This window comes from Vipera ursinii (assembly GCF_947247035.1).
Source record: "Vipera ursinii genome assembly, chromosome: 1".
Classification (NCBI taxonomy): domain Eukaryota; kingdom Metazoa; phylum Chordata; class Lepidosauria; order Squamata; family Viperidae; genus Vipera; species Vipera ursinii.
Window position 1 is genome coordinate 123,877,699 of NC_139512.1, and position 20,240 is coordinate 123,897,938.

At 37.3% G+C, this 20,240-nt stretch overlaps 1 protein-coding gene across 1 annotated transcript in view; it reads left to right on the forward strand.

Moving 5' to 3' along the window:
* Positions 1-12,256, forward strand: part of CYP27C1 (cytochrome P450 family 27 subfamily C member 1) — a 29,631-nt gene extending 17,375 nt beyond the window's left edge. Inside the window, exons 6-9 of the mRNA XM_083349874.1 lie at positions 2,871-3,037; positions 4,871-4,949; positions 7,067-7,270; positions 12,040-12,256. Coding sequence (XP_083206000.1) covers positions 2,871-3,037; positions 4,871-4,949; positions 7,067-7,270; positions 12,040-12,156 — 567 coding nt within the window. The 3' untranslated portion in view covers positions 12,157-12,256. The remainder of the gene's footprint in view (positions 1-2,870; positions 3,038-4,870; positions 4,950-7,066; positions 7,271-12,039) is intronic.
* Positions 12,257-20,240: the final 7,984 nt, after the last annotated feature.

A 20,240-nucleotide genomic window follows, 5' to 3' on the forward strand; every position in this document is an offset into this window, starting at 1 on the left:
CCACAATCTATTACTTGATAAGATAGAAAAATGTGGGTTAAATAGCATCACCACCAGATGGATTCATAGCTGACCGGCCATACTCAGCGTGTGGTCCTCAATGGAACCGCATCTACATGGAGGGAAGTGTGTAGTGGGGTGCCCCAGGGCTCTTCAACATCTTCATCAATGATTTAGATGAGGGGATAGATGGGGAACTCATCAAATTTGCAGACAACACCAAGCTGGCAGGAATAGCCAACACTCCAGAAGATAGGCTTAATATACAGAAAGATCTTGACAGACTTGAACATTGGGCGCTAGCTAACAAAATGAAATTCAATGGTGAAAAAAGTAAGATTCTACATTCAGACAAGTAAAACCAAATGCAAGGTACAGTATGGGTGGTACCTTGCTCAATAGTAGCAACTGTGACAGGAATCTCGGAGTCCTAGTGGACAATCACTTAAATATGAGCCAGGAGCGTGCTGCAGCTCCAAAAAAGCCAACACAGTGCTAGGCTGCATTAACAGAGGGATAGAATCAAGATCACGTGAAGTGTTATCACCACTTTACAATGCCTTGGTAAGGCCACACTTGGAATACTGCATCCAGTTTTGGTCACCACAATGTAAAAAAGAAAGTACAGAGAAGAGCAGCAAAGATGATTAGGGGACTGGAGGCTAAAACATAACTGTTGCTGGAATTGGGTATGTCTAGTTTAATGAAGAGAAGGACTAGGGATGACATGCTAGCAATGTTCCAATATACAGTATCTGGGGTTGCCACAAAGAAGAGGGAGTCAAGCTATTCTCCAAAGTACCAGAAGGCAGGACAAAAAGCAATGGATGGAAACTAATCAAAGAGAGAACTAAAGAGAAATTTCCTGACAGTTAGAACAATTAATCAGTGGAACAACCTGCCTCCAGAAGTTGTGAATGCTCCAACACTGGAAGTTTTTAAGAAGAGACTGGACAACCATTTGTCTGAATTGGTATAGGGTTTCCTGCCTGAGCAGGGGGTTGGACTAGAAGATTTCCAAGGTCCCTTCCTATTATTATTATTATTATTATTATTATTATTATTATTATTATTATTATTATTATTATTATTATTATTATTATTACAATCCTTTTGTGAATCTGATTTATCTACAGTTATATGCATCTGAATATTTTCCGCAACTATTATCATTTCATCACACTTTTTAAAAATCTTTCAACTAGAGATTGGATGTTTGGATAGGCAGTAAATAATATGAACTGGGGTCTCCCACATGTATTGGAATATGAAGTACTTAAGCCATATAAAAGCAAAATAAAGGAAGAACTCTCCAAATAGTTCTTCCCTGTAGAGAACCTTTATTTAATACTGCTTTGATTGTTTGTAAAATTAGATTCATTGGTAAAAATAAATACCACAATTAGATAAAGGTAGACTTGAGACACTAGGAACAATAAATAATTCTGCCTCTGTTGTTGCAGATAAATATCATGAAATTAAATGAATGCAATTCATTTTTAGTAAATGTAAACATAATTTGTTTTGCTTTACAGTGATACATATATTAGAGACTTGAATTTATATTTCTTTTTGATAACTTATTAAAGTATGAGCAAAAAAAATGTTATACTATTTCATTGAAAAAAAAATCCACATCTGACAGTTAAATTCACTCAGAGCTAAAGCCTAAAAAAAAAACAATAGGAAGTTGGAAACTAGAATAAAATGAAAATATTTGTTGTATCTCAAGCAAGCTTTTATGACGATAATCATAAAATATGAATATAATAAAATTCTGATCACCAGTTATTTCATTTGTTTTAATTATAATTGCCTAGGGGTGAAATATTTTTGTATATAGTTTTTGTACACATTTGTACACTTTTGTTCAAGTTGGGCAGCCATGTAAATGCTATAGTCAATGCTGCAAACATTGACATATTTTTACACTGACAATATAAGACAGACATGTCAAACACAAGGCCCGGGGGCCGGATCTGGCCCGCAATGTGGTTTCATGTGGCCTGCGAAGCCATCCTGTAAACAGTGAGGGAACGGCCCCCACTGCCTTGGCCCTGGCCCAGAGACCCTCCTTCTGCCAGAGACCCTCAGATCTGTCCCACTCCTGCCCAGGCCCCCATAGGCACCCTTGATGCCAACGATGTAGAGCTGGCCACGCCCACCCAGTAGGCCATACGCACCCTAGCCACACCCACCCAGTAGGCCACGCCCACCCAGGCCACACCCACCTGGCCCCCTGAGGGCAACCGCAATGCTGATGCGGCCCTCAATGAAATTGAGTTTGAGATAGCCTGTTACTTTAAATTGCTTCATTTTGGTAGGAAACAGCGGATGTTTTGAGAAGATTAGAAAAGCTTGGGTACAGAATGGGAAGTGAAACCTCATATGTAAAACGAATTGGATAATGTGATTTATGACGTGTAGATAAGGGCGGGGATTGTATGTGTTACAATGGGTTTGGGGGGAGGAGATCTCAGATTCTGGCATCTCTCCATGAGTGTCCATGTTTCGTTTCATTATTAAGACTTTTTAGATAAACAGTGCTTGCATTTTGTTTGAACCGTCTCATTTATCGGACCCATGACAGCTATAAAATAATCAATTTTTAAGCTATAATCCCATGCAAAGGCAATTAGATTCTTTGAAAATCAAACATACAAAAACTTGGTAAAACAAACAAAGGTTGTGTTGTTTGAGAAAGTATCTGATAATTATTTGATACCATGATTGATATACAGTTTGGTTTCTCCAAATGCATAATATAAGATTGGTTGAAAATGAAAAATGCTCTTATTTAATGAATAACATCACTTCCCCCCTTCTTCCTTCTTTCCTTCTCTTCTCTCCCCATCCGAACTCTCTTCAAGACTTCTTTCACTTTATCCTGGGCAACATATCTTTTAGCAAAGCATCCAGAAGTGCAGGATTCTGTCTATAAAGAGATAGTTCACAATTTGGGAAAAGATAAAGTTCCTGATGCTCACCATATTCCCAACTTGCCAATGATTAGAGCTCTTCTCAAAGAAACCTTAAGGTGAGTGTATAAAAGTGTAAGATGTCTTATTACAAGCCTTCTTTTTACAATAGTTTGGATCTAGACTGCATGCTAATAAGAAGACATATACCTCCAATATACTATATTTTTATATTTAAATCAAATTCAGTTGATTCCATTGTCCTATTTTACTTGCCTTTTTCTTTAGTCTTTCTTGGAATAGTTTGAGATGTAATTGTTACACTATTAGTTTTTTTAAGAAAAGATAAAAGAAAATGTGATAAGTAATTTATGATTGGACAACTATACATACTTTTAATAGTAAACCCTTGAGAATATATGGATTTGAGATAGCATGCTATTTAGATAATATAACCTTTATTGTCATTTTTTTACTGTGAGCACAATGGCACACATCAAAAATGAAATTTAGTTGCCCACTCTCAAAGTGGAACTCATACATGACACACATATAACCATACTATATAAACATATGTATAGACCTACACCCCTACATATACATAACAAATAAATATTAAATACTGTCCATCTTGAAAATATAATGGAGGGACAAAGCTTGAGAGTTCACAAGGTTAATGCTGGATGGAACTCTGGCTGAATCTGGATGTTCTGCTGCGGATACTATGAAGCCTCTTCCCAGAAGGTAACAAGGAAAACAGGTCGTGAAGAGGATGTGTAGTGTCCCAGACAATCTTACGGACCCTGCTCAAGCAACACTTCTGTGCTATGTCCTGGATGGAGGGGAGGGAACTGCCAATGATCTTTTCGGCCGTCCTCACCACTCTCTGCACCGCCTTCCTGTCTGAAGCAGTGATGCTTCCAAACCACTGACTAGTGACTGAAGGTGGCTTACAAAGAGTTGAAACAAATTGACAAATCAATAGTACCGCAGCAAAGTAGCAGTTGTCCTGGGAAAGATTAAAATTTAAATTCATAACCATTCCAGCATGTACAAATCTTCTTAGCCCAGTGTTTGCTGCAAGAACCAGGTTTTTAAAGTCTTCTTAAAGGACCACACCATTAGGGCCCCTTAATCTTATTATGGCTTTGGAGCCAGAGAAAGGGTCTAGGGCAGGGGTGTCAAACTTGCAACATCGCGTGACTTGTCACAACATATTGCATCTTTTTTTTCTCTAGCCAGCAATGGGGTGAGCACAGTTTCAGCATGATGCATGCGGCCCGCGGGCCAGCAGTTTGACACCCCTGGTCTAGGGCCTTGGGGAAATGCTATTCCTAAGGGAAGGCTTAGTGACAGAAAAGATGTACTGCCTGGGTTCAATAAAATGGCACTCTTTATTGATGGACCTGGAAGATGCTAATCCTGTCAGATATTATAGGCTAGGAAAAGATAATTGGAAAATGGTGATTCCACAAATATACAGACACTAACCCACAAAGAGTTTTATTGGTGTCTTATCAGCAATTGAATGTAGAAGCCAACTAGCAAACAGTGCAGCTCACAGAGTAAAGGCAAACACTTAGGTTTAGCCATAGTTATACTGTAGGGACTGCAGTATTCTGAACCTGCTGTAGCTTCCAAGTTGTCTCAAGGACAAACTGATGTACACTGCTTTGCAGTAATCCAAACAAGAGATAGGTAAAAATTGAGTGATAATGAGAATCTGGAATTGATACACAAGGTAGATTTGTTTAAAGGTTTTCCTAGCTGCAGTTGCCACCTGCATTTTGAGCACATCATTTTAAATATTGTATCTCATTCTATTAACAATTTTACAATCTGAAACTCTTCACAATCTCTCTAAAATTTTTGTGATCCTAATGTATTTGTTATCATCAAAATATTCTGAATATGATATAGACAATAAATATCTAATTGACACTTATTTGTAGATTATTTCCGGTATTACCAGGAAATGGTAGAGTAACACAGAAAGATATGATTGTTGGAGGCTACTTGATACCTAAAGGGGTAAGTAGGGCAATGATTCTATCAAAAGTCTGGGAAAGAAAAAGGTGAAACTTTATTTTGGGTACAGTGGTGCTTTGGTATTGATTGTTTATTGGTTCAAGGAGGTGAGAGGAGTACCAAACATTTTTTCCCCCATAAGGAGTAATGTAGTGAATTACAAGGCAGCCAACAATGACAAATTCTAGCTTGTACATTGAGTACCAAACAAACAATCAGTACCAGGACAAAATGTTTGCCTCAAAATGCATTGAGTACCAAAGTTTCAAAGCAATTGATTACCAAAGTACCACTGTATATAAAAGTTTGAGGTAAGAAATTGTCTCATATTTGATTCATTGTTTTAATATGAGATTATTAACTTAAATACTGAAATAATCTATACCTCTTAACTGCCTATCCTTAAATTATAATTTATTAATAGTATTCTCATGTGAGAACTCTAGAAGAGGAATTTGAAACTTTTTCAGGCATTTGAACCTGTGAATGGAATTTCTAATCAAGAATCAAAGCTCTAGAAATTTGGCTGCTTTGGAATGAATGTCTTTTGCCCTTGATCTCTCACTCAACCCTACTTTGAAAAATTTTGTTCTAGAAGATTAAAAGTAATATATAGATACAGACTGTATCTTATTATTATGGTTAAATAATAGTTTTGTATTGTGAACTGCAAAACTATTTATAAAACAATGTGCTTATTGAATATAAGTTCATTTTACACCAGTGACTTAGAACATAGCATTCTATTTGGATAAACATATTTTTCCTGTTTCACTTTTCCTAACTATTTGTTTCCCTGCTCAGTAATGAAAACACCCAGATTCTTATACTCTATTGTTCAGGGGTTTTTTTTCTCACTTCAAATCCCATAAAGTCTTCCACAGATTGAACCAGTGGTGCTACTATATTTTGATTTAAATGCTGCTCAGTGATTGGTGGAAAGCATCTCCTGAATTTCAATAGAATTAAAAATGTACATGGTCCTGTAGAGATACAGGGTATCACAGTTTCTTGAGGAAGTATCAATTCAGCAACTTTCACAACTTAGGGGTTGTGATCAGACACTTTATATCACATTACTTTCACAATAATGGATATGCTGTTGAAATAACCATTGATGACAGTTGAACAATGTCCAGATCTAGAAAGGACTTAAACAAGATATTCCTCAAATTATGATACTGAATATTGTGGGGGAAAAACAGCTCAACAAAGTCAGACCAGAAATAATGTAGCACCATATTAGAGAAAATAATAGAACATACTCATTATCTTCTATTCCCAATTGTATTCCTCATAGATGGACCAGTAGTGTTCCTACATGTTATGGAACTGCATGGGAGTTGAGAAACTAAGTTAATATCAAGATAGCTTTGCAGTCTGATTCTGAGTTGCTGAGTGGAGAGTTTCCTACTAATGGGAACACACATTTCATTCCATCTTCAAAATCCAATTCTGTCTCCGCCACCTTTAAACCTGCTTTGCCACTTCTGTCCAATTGGATTTTGTTTTGTTTTTTTAAAAAATATTTTCCTCATAGCTGTGCTGATAGAAGAACAAGAAAGAACGCAGACTCCTGGCCAGATGCCATTTTTGTACTCTCTGATTAATTAGAGTGAATACTGACCTTGCTCAAGGAAAGGAAAACTAGGTTACTTGCCAGCAATGTGCACAGGTATAAAAGTGCTGCTTATGTTGGGGTGAGCAGCCAAGTGAAAAGGACTTGAAATATGTCAATGGTGATTTAAAATCCATTGTGGACAGCAACACTTTTCTAAAACAGACACTGAGTTACTATTTGTATTTGCTAGTTTATGAAATCTAATTAAGGTGGATCTGATGAGATAGGCTTTGGTTATAAATTGCCCCTCCCACAAATACTGAGTAAATTTTAAAATAATGTTTTTATGAGGTTAAAAATACTGGCAGGTTTAAATACAAACTTAATACAATTATTCTAATTGTTACAACTGTGTATCTATTACACTAGTAGCTTATTCAGGGCTATTTTGAATCATTTTTGAAACAATATATAACGGTAAACATTTTTGTCATACTGTTTTGATATTTGTGAAATTATTGATTTTTATATATATTCTACAATATATTTACTTTATTAGACACAATTGGCACTCTGTCATTATGCTACTTCATATCAGGAAGAGAATTTTGCCTCAGCAAAGGAGTTCCAACCTGAACGCTGGCTAAGGAAAAACAATATGCATAGGGTAGATAATTTTGGATCCATCCCTTTTGGTTATGGTATTCGAAGTTGCATAGGCAAGCGAATTGCTGAATTGGAAATTCATCTTGCACTAATACAGGTAAGCAAGTGATACCTACTAAAACTTCTTTTGTTGAAAAAAATATATAAAATATTACGGTAAAAGGAAAAAATGCAGTGAACAAGGAATTAGTGTTTTTTTAATCCTTTAACTGCCCTACATAACCTGAAAAGCACCACTCCAACCATTTGAATCAGAGAGGAAGATGTTGGACTTCTAGCACCTTCTCTCTGACTTTTCCTCTAAGAGGCTTCTTACAGGCTGTTTTAAATGGTGACAGGGCTTGCAAATAGCAGGTGTGAATAGGCATTCTATTCAGAACTGCTGCTAGTTATTGGCTTTTTACCTTCCATTCCTCAAGACTGAGGAGAATGAGTTCCCTCCCACTCCCACTTATTGGCTGTTGTTATCTAGAATAACCTAAGTGCTGTTAAACAAACAATCTCCTTGAATATTCTGAGTCAGCAAGGAACTCTAATTTAGTGCTAAAGCCAGGGGGAAAAAAATACTCTCTGCCTTATCTTCTTCAAGACTAGGCAGGCTTGGTGATTCAGAGGACAGCTATTTGAAGTTTTCTGCCCTAGTTTCTTTTTTTACAGACCAAACATTCTGTGTTGAAAAGGAAAAACTCACTTTTCTTTGCTACCAACTCCAGAGAATAATTAGATCGTCCAGATTCCTTAGAAAAACTGGTGCTTTGTATGGAGATGCCCCTTTTAATTCTATTCTGTAAAATCTGAATGAGGATGTGGGGAAAGAATCAACTGCACCACAATTACTATGAGCAATAAGGTTAAGAACATTGTAGATGAAGAGATGACAGATGCTATCACAGATTGGAAAAAGGAGGATGTCCCACATCTTCTGTTCACTTTCTTCATAAGCAATGAACTGCTTCCGGTTGCCCTCCGGGTGAGATTCAAGGTGCTGGTAATGACCTATAAAGCCCTAAATGGCTTGGGTCCGGACTATCTAAGGGAACACCTGCTGCCGGCACCATCTTCCCATCGTCCTGTGTGCCCCCACAGGGAGGGCCTTCTCAGGGTACCGCCGGTTAATGAATGCCGGCGGGTTATTCCCAGGGGAAGGGCGTTCTCTGTGGGTGCGCCTGCCCTATGGAACCAACTACCCACAGAACTTAGGACTGCCCCCGACCTTCGCTCATTTCGCCGGGACCTGAAAACTTGGCTCTTCGATCTGTTTGGTCCAGACTGTGGGGTTGTTATTTTAACTGGGTTTTAGATTTACTCTTGGGGCTTGAATTTAATTTAATTGTTTTATTTGTTTTTAATTTTTTGTATTCATGGTTTTAACTGCCCTGTAAACCGCCCTGAGTCCTACGGGAATAGGGCAGTATACAAATCCAATAAAATAAATAAATAAATAAATAAAACTATAGAAAATAAAAAGGAAGCATGTCCTTTGGGTAAATCTAGCACAAAAAATGCTACTTTCCTCTCCGAATCCTTGTACTGAAACTGTGCACCTATCTTAGAAGCATGCTGAAAGAATTGAGAGTTTCTAAGCAATCTTTCATTGTCTGAACATCAGGTACTTGATTCTTCCCTATCCAAGAGTACAGGTAGTGCTTGCTATCCACAGTCTCATTATTCATGATTTTATATCTCTCTGATAAAAAGAGATAAGACTTTGGTACCATGTTTCCCCGAAAATAAGACCGGGTCTTTTTTTTTTTTTTTGCCTCCAAAAGAGGCACCAGGTCTTATTTTCAGGTGATGTCTTTTATACTCACCTCGGGCACCGACAGCCCCACCCAGCCGGTCCACTTCTTCTGGGGCCGAAGGAGCAGCTGCATTCTGCAGCTGCATTCCGGCATGCATTTCACAGATAGGCCTTTCCGGAAGGCCCATGCAGCCGAGTACTGAGCTATGGATCGAATCCATAGCTCAGTCCTCGGCTGAAGAGGTCTTGCAGAACCGAGCTCAGGCCTGGCTGCAGAAGATGCCTCAGAAGAAGAGGACTGGTGAGGAGAGCCCTGGCTGCAAGGTAATCAGGTGCGGGGCCCATGGGGCAGATCCACACCCCTACCCTAGCTTGATTTTTAAGTGTGTGCATTGTCCCAAAAGTAGGGGTTATTTTTTTGGGTAGGCCTTATATTAGGCCCACACAAAAAAATCAAGTTAGGGCCTATTTTCGGGGTAGGGCTTATTTTCAGGGAAACACAGTATATCTGTAATTTATCTGCTACTTAGCTGCAGTTTTGACCTTCAGATGAGTTGCTTTTTGTTATTAAATGTATATAGAAAATGGATAATGGGCTTCCATTTACCTAGAATTTAGTTTGTTAAGGATTAGCTTTAGGCTATCTATTCAGTGTACTAATATTGCCCCTTCTTGCTTGGTCAAAAGGGTGAAAATGGCTTCCTTGCACCAGCTGATATTTTTTTCTGTTTGCAGTGACTTGCTGAACTGGCAGTGCCATTCATGATTCATGCTAGCCGTTAAGTCGTGGGCTCTTGGGTGCAGGAATGACGACACGAGGCTGAGTACAGGATAACTCATACTTTATTCTTGCTAGAACTGTACTGGAACTTGGGCTGCAACCAGCCACAATATATAGTCTAGCCCCTAGGTAGCAGCCAGTAGGTTTGAACCCACTTTTGCCACCTGGGGCTAGCCAATTGCAGGACAGGAGACAGCTAGTCTGGGTTGCTGGAGAGCCATTAGCTGCTCCAGTGATGCACGTGGTGTATCACCACAAGCCCAGTACATAATACTAGCTTTGCTCTTGCATGTTTCATGTTATTTCACAATCTCAGTTGAGGGGTCTCTCAGTTATGTTGCTCCATCCTGAAGTGCCCTGCAGACTGCTTGTGGCAATCTCTATCATGCCTTTGGATGCTCCCACTGCTTGCAAACTGCTTATGGCTCATTTCAGTTGTCATGAATGGTTTGTATTAGAATTTATGCTCAGCATCATGATCAAGAAATCTCTCTACTGAGACTGAAAGAAGCCAGCTTGAGCCACTGTGACATAAGTGGGGTAACTCTTTCAATTCCCGGCAAATTAAGTCAATTCATAGAAGAAGACAGAATCAGTTTGGTTAAAGCATCAGGCTAGAAACAGGAGACTATAGTTCTAATTCCACTTCAGGTACAAAGCCATCTGGGAAACCCTGTGCCAGACATTCTGTCTCAGCCCTATAGGAAGCTAGCAATAGCATACAACATCTGAAAAACCTTGCTAAGAAAACTGCAGGGACTTGTCCAGGGATTTGCTAGGTGTTAAAAACTGACTCAAAGGTACATAATAGAACCAAAAATAGAAGAAGACACAAGTTATTGTGAGGATGTCATAGAGCGCTTGAAGCTAGGTTGATCCAGTGAGATCTGCTCTGACCAAGGGAGAAGGAAGAAAGAATAAATGTAGATAAATTGCACAGAGCAATTCAATTCAAGTTTATTACATCCTAAGGCAGATACAATCTAAATATTGAATAAAAGAAGTATTACACCTTTCTATATGTATGGGCGTCCGTATAAGAGAAAAACATTACTAATGGAGTCTAAAAATAATTAAAAACATAGTTACTAAAATAAATCCAAATAAAATACTATTAGAAGAAGTTCCAACCTTAAGTAATGGTACAGTGCCAAGGCAGTGGGGGCCATTCCCTCACTGTTTCCAGGGTGGGTTCGTGGGCCACATGAAACCACTTCGCAGGCCGGATCCGGCCCCCGGGCCTTGTGCTTGACATGTCTGATCTATGGTTTCTATTGAATCATCACCACACGAGTATAACCAAAAATGCATAGGGGGTGCCTTTAAAACATCCAAAAAGGACTGCTGAGGGCATAGAATTCAACCTGGCTAAAGTGAAGGCTAAATGTAATTTTAAAATTGGAATGGATAATAAATATGTGGCTGGAAGAGACCTTTTGGGGAGCAAATGATAAATAATGGAGTGTCACCCCTTACTTAAGCTTGTTTGAAAATCTGTATCCGGTTTCATTGCTTTAAGGGCAGCTCTAGCATTATCAAAGTCTAATGTGCACAGAATTTCCATAGAGACACCCAGCAACTGACTTTATCTAGGGCTTTTTAAAGCCATGATAATTTAAAGCGATCTCTAAATACTAATAGGGTCAGACCTATGGAGAGTAGACTTAACTAGCCAGAAGATAAGAAGAAATAGGCATACTCTAGCATTCATCAAAACTTTGCCTGTTTCTCATCGTAAAGTCACATTTTTGAGACTATTTGGGAACATCAAAATGGAACAGAACACTTGTATGGGATGAGAAGTGGATGAGGACTATATAGGCTTTGGAAAGTAATCTCATTCTATTGGCATTTTCTCATTATTTGAGGTTTCATTATCTGTAATTTTATATTGGAATGAAACCCTGCACTGGAGGAAACAGCAAATGGTTTCTCATGTGTTTTGTCTTGTCCTTCCTAGATGGCACTGTGAGTCAATCTAATACCATAATGCCTTTTTTTTAAATCCTTTCCATCCTCCTCTTAGCTCATTGGTCATTATATAGCTCTGGAAGAGTCACCTTATTTGTTTAAATTACCCTCATTCTCAGATAGTTAACTGCACTTTTTTAATTTTTGAAAGTTTTCTATACATTTCTGTATATAGGTTTTGTTTTTTAACAATAGATTTTTTTTCTTCTTTTATCTTTTTCCGGCATATTTGTTTTGGTCTTTGTATAATTAAATAAATACAATGTGTAGTATATTTTATAAGTTATGGACTTCTGGAACTATTAACTATTATTGCTGCCTTTCTAATATTTCATTTTTATTAATCCTGATATTATTCCATTTTTCCTATTAGTTACTTCAGCATTTTGAAATAAAAAGATCTCCAAAAACTAAATCAGTTTTTGCCAAAACTCACGGATTATTGACGCCTGCAGATTCCATCAATGTGAAATTTGCTGACAGGAAATGAAAGCAGTAATGTTAAGAAGATCTCCAGTTTCAGCTTTGATGCAAAGTTCCTGAAGATTCTCTTAGCCGTTATGGGATTTTCCTTCTAAGCTTTAGATGCCTTCACAGAAGCATATCTGTTTCCTGAAAAGTATTATACATAACACAAAATGTTATGTAAGTATCAAAATAATCCCTTTATATGCTCAGAATATTGTTTATCTCTGAGAGATACAGTAAAGGCAACTAATGCATCAATTTACTATCCAGCAATTTGGGCTGTGGATACTTCAAAAATTATTTGGAAGAAGTATCTTGGACCTCCCATGAGCACCTTTCTGTTATTCATTAAAGCTTGAAAAAGGAGGGTCTGCTTTAATGAAGAGAAGAGAAATGTTTCAAACTCACACCAATGTATTCCTGAACTGTTTTTGTAGAGATCATAGCCCTATTAGAATCCTTAAGCACAAATTTCATTGTATTGCTTTTCTAGGAAATTCTTTACAAGAATCAACACATTTATTTTAGTAGCCTCAAATATATTCAAGTTAGTTACTGATCAATAAAACCTTCTCCGCAGTTTAAAAAGAGTTAATGGATTATCTATAAATGGTTAAATGGTAACAAATTTACATGTTAGAATAGTTTCAGTTATCACATACCTCATGTAAAATCTCTGAAAAAAGAACATTCCTTTATGTGATGGAATGTATTTACCATTTCTGTGTCCTTTCTTCAGTGTAATTTCAGAAATTTCTGTCCTGACTATGCTTTGTTTCCAAATATAAAGAAGTTTTAAAGAAAATTCTGAAATCTATAGCTTGTTGTGCCTATTCAGAAGGCTGATCTTTGTTCCCTGAAAAGCTTTGGGAATAACATAGAATTAAGTCAGTGAGCAATATAAATGGTAAAAAGAATCGATTTTTATATTTGTCCATTTTTATTGACTGGAAATACAAATGTCTTTTTAAAATTTAGTTTTCTTTTTAAAATAAAAATTGACTTTAGTATCCTTGCATCCTTTTTTTTAATTGCTTGCTTTTATACATTACTATTTGGGGGGGCTACTGCCCTCTCTGGGATAGACAGATAATGACATAGTTTTGCATATTCAAAAGACAAGACACTTTCTAATTGTTTGCACAATTTATATAGCTAGTAAATACCAGAAGGTTGTATTTGAGTGATTTTACTGTGATAGGACAGTTTGCAGCAAGATGGTATTTATATAGAAAGTTTCATTAAATTAAAAATCTTGTACTAAACCATTTTATGTCTTTTAACAAAACATTTTGCTATCAAAATGGAGCATAACATATTTAATGACACACTGACTAAAGTATAGGTTTAATAGGTAAAGGTTATTTAGTTCAAAATATTTACATTAGTAATTTTGGACACACTTGATACTATTTTATCTGTTATCACTAATCTCAGCTTTGTACTTATTTTCCAAATGTATAAGAATATGTCCAGCTTTATATATATATATATATATATATATATATATATATATATATATATATATATATATATATATATATATATATATATATTTGTTTTTATAAACCGCCCTTCTCCCGAGGGACTCGGGGCGGTGTACAGAATAAGGTAGGCATACAGAATGAACAATAGTGAAAACAAACAATAGTAAAATACATATATATATATATATATATATATATATATATATATATATATATATATATATATATATATATATATATATATATATATATATGTTTATGTTCGGTGGGCCCTCTTCTCCCGGTCAAGTCACTAAAGGACACTTCTTCCTGGGTATTTTGCTGCACAAGACACTTAAATGAGCTTCCCAGTGCCGGGCCATGTAGTGAAATGCCTAGGAAGAAGCGTTACTCGGTGACTCAGCCAGGAGTAGGGGCAGGGCAGGACTGCCAGCAGACTATTGCTGGAGAAAGAGTGCTGTTGGAGAGCCCGCTGAACATAAATGCTGGTTGGTGGTAGGTTGGTTGGGGTGGGGGCCCACGGAGAAGTGAGCGCAGTAATCTGGCTGACGCCAATTGTCCAAGACCCCAGAGAGGAGAGTGCAACAAAAAGCTTATTTAGCTTCACTGTGTAAACTTGCTTTCAGCAGATTCTTTACTTGAGGTGGAATGAAAGAACAAGTTCTGAGTCTCAGTTTGGATAACATACGGACCTGAATTTTAGGCTATTGTGTTAGCTTTTTAAAGACTGTAATATTTACTGGTAGAATTGTAAATTTACTGGTGACTATTATGTATGTTAATTCCTATTATATAAGAGTTTCAGGAGGGCATATGTTAACAATACAATAAAATTAATAATTTTATTCTGTGTGTCCCTTAAATATTATCGCAACATTCTATGTGTCCCTTAAATATTATTGCAACAAAAAAGGACTGAGCAGTTATATAAGGGTCAACCAAACTGAAGAGGAAAAAGTGCTAATTCTGTCTACAGTTCCATAAAAAAGACTATACCCATATAACTCCTGTCTCTATTATAAAAAGATATTGATCAATCAATAGCATTTTATAATAGAGTGCTGTATTAATCCATCCTCAGATATGAAATGTGGCTCAGCCAATCACTTATTTCACTTGAAAGGCTACAGCTCTGCAGAACTTATAAGTGGTCCGTTCTGCCTTTGGTGAGAACTACTTCATCATCTAACTCCTATTAGTTTTACCCAAGGGATTCAGTTTTCATAGCAGCATTCTATGTCTTTTGAGTTTTGCTGATATTGAGACAATTGCCATCACGTTTTGTTTGAAGATTTGGGTAATGGAAATGATAGGTAGTTATAGGCATGATCACAAACTCTCAGTGTACTTAGTATTTCAGTTGACCCTCATTCTTTTATTAGTTTATATTTTTTTCATCATTCTGAAGAGTTAAAGGTTTTTTCATTTTCAGCTGGCAGGGTCATGATACTTTTAGGCAATAATTAACTATTCCTAGTATTTACCAAAATCATTATCATAAAACAATAACAAAAGAGCCACTGGCTGTAATGCCTGGTATGTGAAATGAATAAATCAATATATTGGCAGTAGAATAGTGGGGAAAGGATCTGGTCATTATCTCACTAATATCATATTGATTGTCTAACAATGTAGCATAGATTTCCAGTTACTATCTTTTAAACACAGGTAACACTCATTTATGTAGTTTTCAGTAAAGCTGGAAATGTGGCAGAAAAACTGTAGACTTCAGCTATTGCAGCAGTTCTGTGCTTCAAAAATCCAGAAGAGCAGTAGATGGTAGCAAGGAAATATAGAAAACTCTACTGGACATCCAGATTTTAGCAGTTCATCTCTGGGATGCCTACAGCTTTCCAATATTTCTAGAAACACTGCTTTTGTCTTATATTTAGTACTTAATGATCGAGTACATATCCAGTTGAGTTTGTCCTGTTCTAGAGGGAAACTCTTGTACTTTAATGGTAAATGTAAATATATATTTACATTAAATGATACAGAATATATTCTAGCATTTCACTGCCTAAATTAAATTCATGAAGAGATTCTTTTAAATAGATATCCAAAATACCACCAGATGGGGCTATTGTTTATTCTGCTTATTCATCTTCATTCCTAAATTTATTTTATGTTCAAAGTGCTCTCTCTATGTATATGTATATGTATATGTATATGTATATGTATATGTATATGTATATGTATATGTATATGCATATGCATGCATATGTATATGTATACATATAATGTTCTGAGTCATTCATATAATCTTATTAAGATGCTGTCATCAAATCTGGTTGTATGACTTTGAGTCATTTACTTTCTCTCAGCCCAACTGACCTCACAGAATGAGTATTGTTGCAGAAATAGGTAGGAGCATTATGAGTATCACCTTGAATTGTGCAAAATAAAGGTGGGGCATAAATGTAATCTAAATGGAAAAATTGTAAAGTGGATGGATAATAAAGACTAAAAAGAGAAAAAAAAACGATGCTAATTTTTAAAGCAGTTTCCAGAAAGATGCTGCTTATATAATCAGCTAAGATGATAGATGGATGAATGGGTAGTTCAGGAACAAAAAACACCAGTGAATCTTAGCAGAGCAGTTGGAGCCGATTTTTCTCTACTGTAATTAGGTGGGTACATGAAAACTTCAGAGAAAACAATTTGATCAGCTTTAATTTGAAAGAAAATGTTATCAAGGTGTCTCTTTAAACTGCAATTTAAATATATGGTTCCTCATGTATTCTAAAGTTATGCAAAAATTAAAATTAAATAAGTTTTAATTGCCTCTTTGTGCTATAAAGCCCTATTTTTTCCTCTGTGGAAAAACTACACATTCTCTTCCACGTTAAAGGTCTGCCAGAATGTCTTTTTCTATTCTTGAAAGAAAAAGAAATTTAAAACTTAAGAAAAAAAATGTTTCAGTTGATGTTTTTGCTTATCCTTTTCAACTTAATGGGAACTCTTTTGGAGGGGAGGGAATGAAATAAGCAGTTAATCAAATCTTAATATACCTGATTGTTCACTAAATGATTTATTTATTTATTTATTTATTTAATTACATTTATATACCGCCCTTTCCCGGAGGACTCAGGGCGGTTTGCAGGGTAATTAAAAACCAAAATACAAAAGTTAAAAACCAAGTTTTTTAAAAATTAAATTTATCCCTGTATAAGTAAAACCCCAATTAAAATAAATTAATCCTCAGCCTGGGCCAGAGAGCTCGAAGAGCCAGGTCTTCAGGTCCCGGCGGAATGAACGGAGGTCGGATCAGATATGATGTTGATTTTAGAGTTGACTGAAAGAGGCACAAAGATTCTTTTTATTTAAAAAAGAGTACTTTCTCACACACATTTGATAGAAGCTAAAAAATACAGTGCAGTTAATGAAGAAATAAAAAAACGGTCTAATGTTCCACAAATATATAATTGCCTTTAGCTAATTATAATAGTTGTTAATATTCCTTTCTGCTTTTTGTATGTTTACATATATTTGTAAAAAGAGTGTTACATCCCTAGTAACAATGTATCCAAATAGAAATTCATTTTTCTACCCTGCTTCTGGAGCTTCTGATCATCTGAACAAGTGAAGCATGGATCAATATTATTGAATGGAATGAAGGAACTACCTCATTTACATATTTATTCTATGAAAGAGTTACTTTAAAAGACTTATCTAATAGCAAGGGCTCATTTATTACTGGCAGAAGGCAATATACATTCCTTGGAGATGACCAGAAAGAGTCTATTTAGTCACAGAATTAAGTTTCACGAAGGGTACTGTCTCCAGCTTATACATTTTTTCCATCCTCACTCATGCTACTATATATAAACAATTTATTAGATGTGTTCTTTTATTTTTTTGAAGAAATCTTTATTCTCTGTGTAGTCTCTTGTCTCAACTACTGCATATGACTCCAAACCAAAGAGAGTATATCAAATTTGCCCTTTACTGCTCTTTTCTCGCTTAAAAAAGAGCTTGCTCTTTTTATTTTCTCTCCTTATTTCTGTGTACTTGCTTTCAATTGCTTCCCTTTACTACTACTCACTATTTGGTCTGATTGTTGGGTATAATCATGTGAAAGGGTAAACTACAGCACTAACTACACCAGGGATGTCATCATACCGAAGCCGCGCCCTCCCCATGCAAATAGTCGCGATACGTCATGACACGTCATGTGATGTGGCAAGTTTGACACCCGTAAACGACATTACAAATGCAGAATCTTACTTTATGCTTTTCATCATGCTACTAGATTTCAGATGCTGAGTCAGAAAAACTCTGAGGGAGACATAGTCTTTGCTATGAGATGGGTGGCTCTCTAAATTATTTAAATAAAGTTCATAAAGACTTTAGAACAGACATGTCAAACACAAGGCCCGGGGGCCGGATCCGGCCCACGAAGTGGTTTCATGTGGCCCGCGAAGCCATCCTGGAAACAGTGAGGGAACTGCCCCCACTACCTTGGCCCTGGCCCAGAGACCCTCCTTCCACTAGAGACCCTCAGATCTGTCCCACTCCTGCCCAGGCCCCCATAGGCACCCTTGATGCGAACGATGTAGAGCTGGCCACGCCCACCCAGTAGGCCATACGCACTCTAGCCACGCCTACCCAGTAGGCCATGCCCACCCTGGCCACACCCACCCGCCCCCCTGAGGGCAACCGCAATGCTGATGCGGCCCTCAATGAAATTGAGTTTGACACCCCTGCTTTAGAAGCTTGCTTCCTGGAGCTAGACTGTTAGCTAAAGTCTGGATACCAATATGTATTGTCAAATCCACAAGGGGTTTTGGCTTAACATTAAAATGTACTTTAGGATCTCCCTAAGGATTGTTTTCCAATAAGATATAAAGTGTTTGACTAGACTGACATTGAGCAGAATAAAAAAAAACCCCTGCTCTACATAGCTTTTGTAACATGTGGTTTCTCTTGTTCACATAGTTGTTTCCAACTCTGATGAAATGAAATGAACCTTTATTGTCAAAGTACAACTATGTGTACATTGAGATTAGCTGAGCCTCCCTTTGTGCTCCCACCCCCCAACACACAGTGACACCAAACCTCCATCTTACTACACCATGTGAACCAACTACACCACACACCGGCCTCCCAAGTCAATTCTGCATAAAATTCACAAAAGTTCACAAAAGTTATTTCTCATTCAAAAGCCTAACAGCCCATGGATAGAAGCTGTTTTTCAGCCTGTTGGTGTGGCTGGCTATACTCCTATATCTCCTACCCGATGGTAGGAGAGTAAAGAGATACCGTCCAGGGTGTGAGTCGTCCCTGAGAATTTTCCTCACTCTTCCAAGGCAGCTAGCCCTGGCGATGTCATCCAGTGGTGTCAGGGGACAGCCCACAATGTCTTGTACTGTGCTCACCACCCTCTGTAATACTTTCCTATCCATGGCTGTCAGACCAGCATACCAAACCACAATACCATACGAGAGGACGCTCTCTATAGTAGACTGGTAAAAGAGGGTCATTAGCCGTTGTTGGACAACAGTTTGCCAGAATTGCCTGTCGAATAGAATAGAATAGAATAGAATAGAATAGAATAGAATAGAATAGAATAGAATAGAATAGAATAGAATAGAATAGAACAGAACAGAACAGAACAGAACTGAACTGAACTGAATTGAATTGAATTGAATTGAATTGAATTGAATTAAATTGAAAGGGACCTTGAAGGTCTTCTAGTCCAGCCCCCCGCTTAAGCAGGAGAACCTATACCATTTCAGAGAAGCGACTGTCTGGCCTCTTTTTAAAAATCTCCAGTGATGGAGCGCCCCCAATTTCTGGGGGCAAGCTGTTCCACTGGTTAATTGTCCTGTCAGGAAGTTTCTCCTTAATTCCAGGTTGCTTCTCTCTTTGATCAGTTTCCAATCATTGTTTCTTGTCCTGCCCTCTGGTGCTTTGGAGAATAATTTGACCCCCTCTTCTTTGTGGCAGCCCCTCAGATACTGGAATACTGCTATCATGTCACCCCTATTCTTTTCTTTAGACTAGCCAAACCCAAGTCCTGCAACCGTTCTTCATATGTTTTAGGCTCCAAGCCTTTGATCATCATGGTGACCAAAGTTGGGTGAGGTATTCCAGGTGTGTTCTTACTAGGGTTTTATAAAGCAGTACTAATACTTTGCATGATCTTGATTCTATGCCTCTGTTTATACAACCCAGGATTGTATTAGCTTTTTTGGCTGCTGTTGTATATTGCTGGCTCATAGTAAAGTGACCGTCCACTAGGACTCCAAGATCCCTTTTGAACCAGGTCTCACCTAATCTGTACTTATAGCTTTGATTTTTCCTGCCTAAATGTAAAACTTTGCTTTTCTCTACATTGAAACTCATTTTGTTGGATAGGGCCCATGGTTCAAGTTTGTCAAGATTTTTTTTGAATCCTGAGCTTGTCTTCTGGGGTGTTGGCTATTCCTGCCAGTTAAGTGTCATCTGCAAATTTGATGAGTTCCCCTTCTATTCCCTCATCTTAGTCATTGATGAAGATATTAAATAGTATTGGGCCTAAGACAGAGTCTTGTGGTACCCCACTGCTTACTTCTCTCCATTTGGATGTAGTACCATTGACGACTACTCACTGAGTACGGTTTGTCAGCCAGCTACA